The sequence below is a fragment of the Lasioglossum baleicum genome, chromosome 14 (assembly GCF_051020765.1).
Source record: "Lasioglossum baleicum chromosome 14, iyLasBale1, whole genome shotgun sequence".
Classification (NCBI taxonomy): domain Eukaryota; kingdom Metazoa; phylum Arthropoda; class Insecta; order Hymenoptera; family Halictidae; genus Lasioglossum; species Lasioglossum baleicum.
This window is the reverse complement of record NC_134942.1, coordinates 7,810,371-7,822,744: the sequence shown is the minus strand read 5'-3', so window position 1 is coordinate 7,822,744 and position 12,374 is coordinate 7,810,371. Positions and strand designations below refer to the sequence as shown.

Here is a 12,374-nt window from a genome sequence, read left to right as displayed (position 1 = left end):
GAGAATTATGATTTTGCCGTTATTGTGCACGTAACAATAACCCCTTCGATCTTAACCGAAAGACAGAGGCGAACTAATTATCAGAATTTTAATGAAACTCGCCGGCAATTAGTAAATCTTTCACATGCAACGCGACGAACTACGTGTATCCCGGAAGCTGGGAAATTTTCTTCCGAGTGACGCGTTGTAATAATATCAAGAACACTAACGTAATTATCCGGTACGATTAACTTTGTCGGAGATTGTTAATGAAAAGCAGCGACGCGGTGGGTTCCGCTGCGCCGCGTTAAATCACGAATATTAAAGTAAAATTTATTCGAGTTTGCGAGAGCGCGCGGAGCTGTTGCCTGGATAAGGATGCGGCGGCGCGCGGAGACTTTGGCCAACTTGTAATTGGCGATTATGAAAGTCGATTCGTAAACAACAACTTCTGCGTTACACCGGGAACTTGTAATTGGAATCGGTACTTCCGACCGGATGCTAGACGACGGCACCCGCACAAAAACGAGCGAAGTCAATTAAACTAAATATAAATAGAGAAATCAAACAGAGGTTGTAAAATATGACGACTTTAATGAGACGGACCGGACGGATCGCGGAAATGAATTAAAGCGAGACCATTCGGAAATTACGTTGACTTTACCGACTTCGTTTAACCGTGAAAAAATAAACAAAAGTAAGTCGATTCCGCTAAAATAAATTATAGCAATGAAATCATACTTGGGCCACTACTTACAATTTTTAACAGTGGTCGGTGAATTTTCAAATTGCATATTTAACGTTACTGAGTGCAGTTATGATGACATTGTACAAAACTGCATGTTTAACATTTTTCAGAGCACATTTTTATGTACTGAGTGCAATTATGATGACATTGTACAAAACTGCACATTTAAAATTTCTCAGAGCACATTTTTATGTACCGAGTGCAATTATGATGACATTGTACAAAACTGCATGTTTAACATTTTTCAGAGCACATTTTTATGTACTGAGTGCAATTATGATGACATTGTACAAAAATGCATATTTAACATTCTTCAGAGCACATCTTTATGTACTAAACTATACTGACATTGTACAAAACTGCATGTTTAACATTTTTCAGAGCACATTTTTATGTACTGAGTGCAATTATGATGACATTGTACAAAACTGCACATTTAAAATTTCTCAGAGCACATTTTTATGTACTGAGTGCAATTATGATGACATTGTACAAAACTGCATGTTTAAATTTTTATGTACTGAGTACAATTATGATGACATTGTACAAAACTGCATGTTTAACATTTTTCAGAGCACATTTTTATGTACTGAGTGCAATTATGATGACATTGTACAAAACTGCATGTTTAACATTTTTCAGAGCACATTTTTATGTACTGAGTGCAATTATGATGACATTGTACAAAAATGCATATTTAACATTCTTCAGAGCACATCTTTATGTACCGAATGCAATTATGATGAAATTGTATAAAACTGCATATTTAACATTTTTCAGAGCACATTGTTATGTACTAAACTATCATGACATTGTACAAAACTGCATATTTACCATTTTTCAGAGCACATTGTTATGCACTAAAGTATAACGACAGTGTACAAAAACATAATATGTGGACAAGCCGAAAATTAGGTCGTGGCAGTTAGGGTTAATCAGACGTTATGAAGACGTAGAAACTTTCTGGAGGCACTATATCGCGGACGATGCACCGTCGGCCGGTTGCACATGCAGGCGGATTTCGAAAGCACGTGACTAAACTAGCAAAATTAGCATACGCCGGGATGCGATTCGGCGACGCGAATCGCCAGAACCGAGAGTTGACATCGCGACAATGAACCACTCCTGAAGAGGAAAGCTTCTTTCTTGAGGAATCTTCGGTCCTCCCGCGGGAAAAATTACTGGTTTGAACTTGGCGAATGCAGGACAGTAAGTGACTCGTGTGTTGGCGAGAATATTGATAGATTTATTAGATTTTCTGTAAGAAATGTAATAATTTGCTGATTTGCTGTGATGTTGTGAAATTGTCTGTGAGAAATTTCAGAATATTGTTCCATTGTTTTCTGTAATATTTTATTGTGTTATTGAATGTTTACTTTAAAATTCTGAATCAACTTTGAAGTTATATACACGATACAGATGAAACGATAATGGGCGCGAACTGGAAAATAATTGTTAGTAAATTCTGTTATTAACGCTAGAACTACCGGATTAGTCAAAATGACTTGTTGCTGATTTGTTCTTTTACAGATATTAAAGTTATAAATATGTTTTTCTGAGACATGATTTCAGTGAACTTCTCTAGTGAAGTACAAATTTCAACAAAACTGGTACGAAATCTAAATCAATGCAATTTTGTCATTATTATAAGGCAATGTATTCCCATTGCGTTTATGCTCGGTGGTTCTAGTGTTAATTCAATACGTACGTAGCTTAATTTAAGCTAAACTAAGTTTCAAACTTTGTTCGATGAGTCAAAATTGATGGGAAGCTAATAGAAGTGCGTGTGAAATCTCCAGTGACCAGCCTAAGTAGAACAAGTCAACAATTGTCAGACACGATTGGACAGGTTAATTTTCTCTCTCTCAAAAAAGAAAACGAAGCTCATTAAATAAAATTGTATATTCTCTTTGCGTTCAAACAACCATTATCATCTAAATAATAATGTTTTAACAATAATAATCCATCTCGTAAACATTTAAAACTGACTCACAGAAAAATGCACCGCTCTGTGTCTCGCAGCTACCTGTAACGCGTTTCAGAGTAGCTGATTAGGTTTCATTAATTGTTCCGGAGGAACGTCGCGCACTCTGAATTAGTAAATTGAAGGTCTTTGTAGTCTGCGAACAGAAACGAAATTGTAATCTTGCCAAGAGCGAGGAGACGCTATAATATTGTAACCGGTGACTAATTTTAGCGACAATGGGGATTGGGTTTTTCTCCTAACGCGATTAGTCAGCGTTACCGGGGACGGCATTATTGTCGCGTTACGCGCCCCGTGAGATTGTATAAATAACCGTAACCGTGTATTCCATTCCGATTACTAGACTGCAGATGTTCATACAGTTTCCAATTTTTGTAGACGAATTTTAAGAAAGTGGAACAAGGTGCAATCTTATTTCCAGCGGTAGCCTTTGCAGATCTCAAAAAAATAAAATTTGTGCTAAATTCTGTCGAATTTTATATTCCACCCTGTTTTGTGAAAATTTTCAGTCTCTTCCAATTTTCTGGTTGGTACACATAAATACATTTCCTAATTGTTTAAACATTGAGGGGTGCAATCTCTGGTATTCCAAATTCAAATTCCCATCGCACTACTTGTTCCGATTAGAACAATTACGTTGGCTGGAAACTAGATAACGCGCGCGTCATCGTCGCGAATACTTTGGTCGCGCACTTTTCGTTTTCAATTTTTGTAGACGAATTTTAAGAAAGTGGAACAAGGTGCAATCTTATTTCCAGCGGTAGCCTTTGCAGATCTCAAAAAAGATAAAATTCGTACTAAATTCTGTCGAATTTTATATTCGACCCTGTTCTGAAAATTTTCAGTCTCTCTTCCAATTTTTTGGTTGGGTACACATAAATACATTTCCTAATTGTTTAAACATTGAGGGGTGCAATCTCTGGTATTCCAAATTCTAATTCCCATCGCAGGACATTTTCCTATTAGAACAATTACGTTGGCTGGAAACTAGATAACGCGCGCGTCATCGCCGCGAATACTTTGGTCGCGCACTTTTCCTTTCCACTTTTTGTAGACGAATTTTAAGAAAGTGGAACAAGGTGCAATCTTATTTCCAGCGGTAGCCTTTGCAGATCTCAAAAAAGATAAAATTTGTACTAAATTCTGTCGAATTTTATATTCGACCCTGCTCTGAAAATTTTCAGTCTCTCTTCCAATTTTTTGGTTGGGTACACATAAATACATTTCCTAATTGTTTAAACATTGAGGGGTGCAATCTCTGGTATTCCAAATTCTAATTCCCATCGCAGGACATTTTCCTATTAGAACAATTACGTTGGCTGGAAACTAGATAACGCGCGCGCCATCGTCGCAAATACTTTGGTCGCGCACTTTTCGTTTTCAATTTTTGTAGACGAATTTTAAGAAAGTGGAACAAGGTGCAATCTTATTTCCAGCGGTAGCCTTTGCAGATCTCAAAAAAGATAAAATTTGTACTAAATTCTGTCGAATTTTATATTCCACCCTGTTCTGTGTGTGAAAATTTTCAGTCTCTCTTCCAATTTTCTGGTTGGGTACACATAAATACATTTCCTAATTGTTTAAACATTGAGGGGTGCAATCTCTGGTATTCCAAATTCTCGTACCCATCGCACGACATGTTCCGATTAGAACAATTACGTTGGCTGGAAACTAGATAACGCGCGCGTCATCGTCGCGAATACTTTGGTCGCGCACTTTCCCGAACACAAAACCGGGCGAAAATATCCGGCGGCCTCGAAACCGCGTTAATGTCGCGCTGGGTCGCGCGGGAAAAAGGGGAACCAGCGACGGAGAAGCCTGAAGAGAACGCTGAAGAAAGAAAAACAGAAGTAAAAGGAGAAAATACAACGGAAAAAATTACCGCGCCGGGGTGGCCTCGTTCTATTTTCACGTGTCGCGTTTTTCTCGAGGATCGTGGCGCCTGGCGCTCTCCGGGCTTCGGTCTTTAGGAAACCTAACTCGCTAACGAAACACACCGATGATGCTTCGAGTACTGCCAGCTCGAATTGCAGCAACCGTGTTGGTGCAGCAGCGTGACCCTTTTGCCAGTCTTTTGAATTCCGAGCGGATCGTAGCCCGCGTCAACCGTAAAAACACCAAGCTTTTACGAGACAAGCCGTTCCCCGGCCGGAAACACCAAAAGCAACCGTTTTCCACGAGAGGAGGTGGAAAAGTTAGGGGTGCAAAAGTGGGGTGAGGGAACAGTTCTGATAGGCAGGGACCCGGTTTGCACACCCGGTCGTTTCATACGCGCGATCCGAAGATGGACAAACGAAACGCTTCCCGTGTATTCGAAACCGCATTTTAACGACCCGCCTTTGATACTCTCCGTTCTCTTTTTGTTTTGCGTTTTTCATTCTTTTTGTTTGTTCGCTTTTTTCCGTCGATGAGTGTCTGTGCGCGAACTGCCGGAATTTCGTCGATTTTTAGGGCCAGGTTAGGCTCGTTCCTGTTGCCCCGGAATGCTCCCTTTGAACCCCTCCGAACGGAGAATGCGGAAATGTCAAAGCGCGGTGCGCACGATTTATGCGAGCGTGAATTTTAATTCGGTTTCCGCCCTTGAGTGGACTATTGGGGATGCTGCGGTGTTTATGGTTATGGTTCGCCGTGCAAAATGCATGTACGTGGGTCGGGTCCGCTCTGACCCGGAGACACGGTGCTAGACAACTCCACCATTTTCTAATTTTACGTAAGCAAACCTTTCTTTTAGAGTATTCTAAATTAACTGGTTGCATATCCCGTTAAAAAATTTAAGGAAGTTAACGCTTTGCAGTACCAAATAGATAGATGGCTTTTATTTTATCGAAGTTTGGTGGTTGTCGAATCGGTGGTTACGGTTACAGGATAACATTCCGATAACAAATCGAAGTCTATTGTTGTACCAAATAGGTTGCTTGTATTTCATCGAAGTTTGGTAGTTGTCGTAACATTCTTTCTTGAGTAAGAAGAACTGTTTCAGCGATTCAAATATGGCGACGTGTTCGGAGGCGCCGCGTTCAAACGGCGATCGTTCAAATATTGACGGTGGGCGTCATATCCTGCGAAAAGATCCAGAAACTCGCGAAAAGCTTCTGCGAGTCCTTGAATCGGCGAGATTGCCGTAACTTGAAACTTTTGGACCGGATCGACGAAGTTCGGAAGTGTACCGGGCTCGGAGCCGATAAGTCATTGGAAATTCGAATGGGTGGCCAAAATAATTCACTCGGAGTCGATTCGAAACAGGCGTCGTCGAGTGAAAGCCCTTCGGTCCCCGTAGGGTCGGCCCTTTATCCCGGTTCTTCGGCGAATTTCCGGCGCATTTAGGCGAGAGAAAGTTTATTTGCAAGTTCCACGGGAAAAGCAACTGCGCGACGATATAATTTCGACGTCGAGGACGATTGCGACTGGAAAATAATAGAGACGGTCGATTTGAAATTCGCCCGGGAAGTTCGCAGGCTTAATGCGAACCCGCTGGATAATAGAGAGCCCCCGAGATTCCGGTCGAATTGCAATTCATAGCGATTCGTAGCATCTGTTTCGCGTGACTGCGCGCGATAACGAAATCGTTTCGCCCCCGCCGACTGCTGTCTGTCAAACGGAAGTATTAATAGTTTCATTGAAATTTTATTGTTGCCGACCGAGTCTACCACTCGCGCCGAACATTTGTTGAATCCTCCGAGCTGCTATTATGCCACGGGAATTCGAAACTCGCATGCCTTTTTCCCGATCTACGCCGCACAGTGGGACCTTTCGTCCAAATCGGAGACAAAATCAAAGAACTTTCGATAGAAATGAGGTAGAGCGATGAAATTTTTTTTTAATTAAAGCTGAAATATTCTAGTATATGGGAAAAATAGGGAGATTATGGTAAGGACGTTTTTTAACGTTGAGAAAATTTCTTTAAGAAGTTTGGTAGGTCGAATTTTAGTGTTCAATGTTATACATTATTCGCCATTTGAATTTTCCACACACGTTAAGGAACGTCGACAAATTGTTCGCTAGTGCAACGATAACAATATAATTTGTTGGAAAACGGTGCACCCCGAAAACGAAGGGCTAATTGAAACTTCAATAATCAAGAGGGTATATATGCAAGGTGTTTGTGAATGGGAGGCACGAACAAACGCGAAGCTTGATAGAACAGAAACTCTACTAATAGTGAATGGAATTACTTTATTATTAACGCGATTCTCTGACTTCTGGATTAAACGAGTTCCCGTTTAATTTTCGTACGTGAATATCCACTGATAAATATTTGGACGTGCGTGCGCGGTTTCAGTATGACTTATTATGCATTGATTGTGCATGACTAATAAACATCCAGGATAGTGTTGCTATTAATGCAATAATGATATACTGAAAAGTAGATCCTTGAAGTAGATTGTTAAAATGAAATAGAATCCGAATAAATATAAATTTTCCTTTTCTCTTAGAGAAGTTATGGAGGGGAAGCAAAGTAAATCAATGAAGTATAGATTGGTCAAATAAAATGGAATCTGAATAAATATAAATTTTCCTTAGAGAAATTATGGAGGGGAAGCAAAGTAAATCAATGAAGTATAGATTGGTCAAATAAAATGGAATCGGAACAAATATAAATTTTCCTTTTCTTAGATAAAATTATGGAGGGGAAACAAAGTAAATCAATGAAGTATAGATTGGTCAAATAAAATGGAATCTGAATAAATATAAATTTTCCTTCTCTTAGAGAAATTATGGAGGGGAAGCAAAGTAAATCAATGGACTATAGATTGGTAAAATAAAACAGAATCTGGACAAATATAAATTTTCGTTTTCTTAGAGAAATTCTGGAGGGGAAGCGAATTAAACCAATAAAGAAAATGAAAGATATGTAAAATAAATTATAATTGAGAACATTTTGGAGAGAATTCTATTTTTTGCTTGTCCATTTTCCATGCGGTCGTCAGAAGGTACAAAAATAAACGAGAAGCTTCCAATAAAGCGAATCTCTTTTACTGGGCATAAAACCGTGTCGCCGCTCGTCGTGACACAGATAAAGGCTCGAGTCAAAGACCATTGAATGGATGCCCTTCTCAGCAGGCCACCCGGTACATTCGCGTCGGCGATAATTTAGTGTCAGAGCTCTAGTGGCCGTAAAACTCGCGCGAGCAGGAATACTTCGAAGCCTGTCTGCTGCTCGGAACCATAAACAACGATCTCTTATTTCGACGACGCTCGGCTACGCCTATGTCTCACGGCGCCGGCCCCGTTTCTCACAGGTGTAGCCGTCGTAATGTCTGATCTAGACATAGATCTCCGCCATCCGAAATTGGCTATTGTCAATATTTTTCTATGTAGACCGATGACAAACGATCTGTTACCATCCTGACGCATATGTCGCTCTAAATGAAATTGATGCTGATCCCACGCGATCACTAGTTATCACTAGACAACGGATTTTATGCACTTATGGCAACAATGAGTAGGTGTAATGAAAACATCAAGACCGTTAAAAAAATTGCAAAATACTGTCGTACTATTTTCAACCTATTAAACATATTAGAAGTGAAAAGAAATTTCTATGTCGTTCCAGTTTGTTGCAGTCCAAGCAGAACATTTGTTATTTTGCATAAATATCCGCTGTCTAGTTATCACGAACAGAAATAGTCTGAATAAATATAAGAGGATAAATAAACCTGGACAGTATAAACATAAATATTTATATCTCCTCCATCTGCTGCATTTACATTATTACGTACGATGATTTAAAGTCAGAATGAAATTAAAATGCAACATGTAGACTGAAAAAATATTTTTTCGAAGTGTACTCGGCAGCCATATTTCGAATGTATACATAGACAGCATAGTTTATGATAGTGGTTTCCATGCAGTGCGTAGTGCAGCGGACGCAGATCTGCCATGGCAACCAACAATTTGATAGAATTTTTCCGCTAAGCCAGCAAGTGACGTTTCAATTGCAATGCGAGCAGCACCGGTCGTCGTCGATCAAGAAATTTATAGTTCTCCGAGGCTCGCAAATTGAAAGTTCAGTCTCGAAGTTCGAGACAAGGCTTCCGGAAGGCAGGAAACTGGACGGGTTCGAGAGAGAGTATCGAAACATCGAACACCCTATGATTTACACGGCATGGGAGTAACCGGTGACTACATGGAACATTAGTTATTCTGTCAATGGAACAGCTGCCTCGAGGCGATCGTCTTGTCCCCGTCGAAACGGAGTCTATTTTTAACGAGAGATGATTTATGGAATCATTTTTCACTGGACAATATTATGCGGGAGACTGTTCTTAATTAGGAGACGTGGAAAGTAAGGACAAACATTTTTACTTCGACACAGCCTTCGACTCGAGGAAATAAATTCGTCAAACTATTTTTGTACTTAAAAAGACCATTTAAGACTAGACCGGATTTTTATGCAGCAGGAAATATTTTTTATCTAAAGTATTATCAAAAATGAATAGGTGTAATTGAAGTCAGTCAAAATATTAGAATAATTTGAAAATGCTACTCCCTCTGTCCCATAATAATGGTAGCAAGTGAATATTTAAACTGTTAGTTCTGTTGTAGCGCAAAATTGCGAAATCTTCAAACAAAATCAATGTGTCATGACATCTGTCATTCGTTTAGACACATCTTCCAATTTTTAGGCTAACCTAATTATTACGAATTATAACTATTTTTCTTATTCCATCCATTGATCGAAATCAATTGGTTTATTTCAGTTGAATATCAACCCATTGTAAAAATAGGATGAACAAAAAACAGGTTACGCTGGAAGCAATGAAGAACGATGGCTCCAATAATTTTAAGCTCACGCATACGTATAGGGAAATTAAAGCAAAGCTTCGCAGCCAATAGCAGGTCCTACCTACAAGTTTAAAATGCAGTAACGAAATTATTGAAAAATCCAGAAACTATCTGTACAACTCAAAATAAAAATTAGGAGTAACATTTTTAATTTATTGTTTAATGTAATCTAGTTCTTTGATGAGAAATGTTGCGCTCTATATTTATTTTCTTTTGCTACTATTATTATAGGACAAATTAAATTCATCAATTGCTATGTATTATTATGGGACAGAAGGAGTATCAAATTGTAGTAAACCTGTTAAACACATTAAGAAAGGAGATAAATTTCCATTTCACTCCGGTTTGCTGCAACTCGGGTAGAAAATTCTCATTTCGCATAAACATCCGCTGTTTGTTCATAACATCGCGGGGAAAATGATGTGCTTTTAATTCGATAGGATGATTTCTCAGTGTAATAAGATCCCATAAAGCCAGCCTGTAAACGTGGAAATACATGGAAACGCGAATTAATTGCTGTTATCAGGCAGTTCATTAAATTACGAACGGAACTGGCGCTTAACAAATCAGTCGATTTTAAACAGAGAAAATCTACCGGCACAAGCAATCGTTTACAAGCATTCGGCCGGAAACCACGGCGCATCGAGCCAATTGAAAAGGGGGGAATGAAACGTACGGTTCCGTGTTTATGGTTCAGCCGAACGCGTAGCATTTGCAAATTGATAAAACCAGAACGGAGGAAATAACGTTGATCGATCACCGTTCGCGCAGCTCGCCGTAACACAAAAATCGGGAGTGCGCATAAATATCGCGTGTGCCTATAGACAAATTGCTAAATCGATACGAGAGGGCCGTAGTTGCGTTTCGCGATCCAGCGAGACGGCTCGCTGCCATTAAATTTAATCCTTGCTATTTATCATTCATCGATCCGTGCGCGAAACGCTCTCCGATGTTCCCGATGCTCGCCGGTGCGAAGTTAATCTTCGCGACGTGTTGATTAAACGGCCTGTTCTAAATACGAAAGGCGATCAGCGGATATGATGGCAATCGGTTCCTCAAGTTACATTGGCGAGCGAACGATAGAGTCGACCGTGTGCTCTAACTATTATAGAGCGGCTGGATCGCGATCATTTATACTGGATATATTGGCGATGATCTAATTTCGGCCGGTGCCAGACACGCGAGTGTCACGTTCGATTATGAGCCGGCGAGCTTGCAGTTTACGATCCCAGCCTGTAATTAACCATCGACAGCCGGTGATGGTGGATGCCCCGCGGAAGCGATGAGAGTTGTCGCCATTTTCCAACCACCGCGGAGAGATTGATGGCTCCGATGAAATTTCGATGAACGACCTATCGATTTATCGCCCCCGTTCGCCTTCGATCGAGACACACTTGCGATCTGCTCACACCAATCTAGATCTCGGTCCTCTTTTTAAGCGTTGAAATTTTCTTTCAATACGAACTAACAAACTTCGTGGGTTGGGATTTTACACATGTATCCACGAGTATCTGAAGCGTGTGTATAATTTTTTAAAAGTAAAAATAATGAAAATCGCGTGAGCTATATTGCTTTTTATAGAATATGTTCCGAAGGGGTGCTTGATTCTGGATGCCGCTTTTAGGAATTTCTTTCAGGGTAACTATTAAACCTTTTGCATTAGGATTTTGCGCGTATAATTAAATTATATATGGGTGATACAATATATTTTTAATGATTCTTCTGCCGGTGGGAAGCAGAAAACTGAGAAAGTATGTAAACAAAAATTATTTTATGTAAAAGGTCCGGACCGATTCGGTTAAACGTTCCGAAGATCACGGGATTTTTAACCGCGACGGGATACCTTTTTGCCAGGGTTTGCTCGATCCCCGCAGACCAGAAATTATATCCACCTCAAAAAAGAAAACGTAGCGAAACGGTGAGAGGTGAGCGAGAAGAAGGGCGGCGCGGCGTCAGCGGAAAAAGGAGGGCTCACCCGGCGTTCGAAGCTCGTTAATATCAGGCCCGTAAATATTTTTACCTTCGCCGGGCAAACAGAGGCGCGAACTTCTGCGCCCGGGGTTCAATCAGCCGGGCTTACGCGATTTCTTGTTTCCCGTTCAAAGGGAACACAGCCCACAGGCGTTTCCTCCGCGTTCGTCCCGTTCGTTCCTGTTCGCGTTCGTTTGCGTCCCGGGAGCAATTTCCATTTTTCAAAGGGGCCACGCGAGCAGGAGAAACCGATGGGAACTTGACGAAACCAAATATGCGCGGCTCGCTGCCGCCAACCGCTTTGATCAGCTTCTTGCTCGAGAAAAGGGCGAGTCGCGAGGCCCCGCGACCAACGTTTCCTCTGCTTTTTCCAGAAACGCGTACCAATCTCGACGAGTTAATGTACGTCGTCTCTGTTTATGTACCTCTTCCGGGCTACGCAGGAAATATTTCCTTTCCGGAGAAATAATTAATATCAAGAATACGTAACGCGGCGCTGCGCGTCGCTTCGGATCGAGCGACGCTTCGCGACCTGTTTCGCGATACCAGCCGTATCTTATCGACGCCGTTTCATCCTTCCACCCGCGATTCGCGATGAATTTCCCGTAAATGTCTCTCCTTCCCTTTACCCACTATAAATGGAAATAAAGCTTCCTTCATCCCGAATTACTTTCCACTAGTGTCGAAGCTACACAAGCCAAACAGCAGTAAATTCAAAACTCATCTACAAGAATTGAACTTTCCTTTAAAACTATTACAACCAGCAAATTATTAACTCTTGCGCAAACCCCCTGCGAGTCGAATTTCCGTAGGGTAAACCTCTCTCCCTGGAAGACTTCGATAAGTCGAAATCTCTATAACTCGAAGATTCTAGTTCTTCCCTGGAGATTCGAGTTATCGAGGTTC

General features: G+C 40.7%; 2 protein-coding genes across 5 annotated transcripts in view; one reads left to right on the top strand and one right to left on the bottom strand.

Annotated features, from left to right (window-relative positions):
• The window catches only part of Ror (tyrosine-protein kinase transmembrane receptor Ror), a 322,401-nt gene that overhangs the window by 236,326 nt on the left and 73,701 nt on the right, over window positions 1–12,374 (bottom strand). The gene's annotated exons all lie outside the window — the stretch shown is intronic.
• Window positions 1–12,374, top strand: part of LOC143215767 (uncharacterized) — a 34,391-nt gene that overhangs the window by 12,931 nt on the left and 9,086 nt on the right. Inside the window, exon 1 of one of the 4 annotated variants that reach the window (XM_076438190.1) lies at window positions 1,912–1,936. The exons of the other annotated variants lie outside the window; for them this stretch is intronic. Coding sequence (XP_076294305.1) covers window positions 1,927–1,936 — 10 coding nt within the window. The 5' untranslated portion in view covers window positions 1,912–1,926. Of the gene's footprint in view, window positions 1–1,911; window positions 1,937–12,374 lie in introns of those variants that run through there. 4 annotated transcript variants of the gene reach the window in all.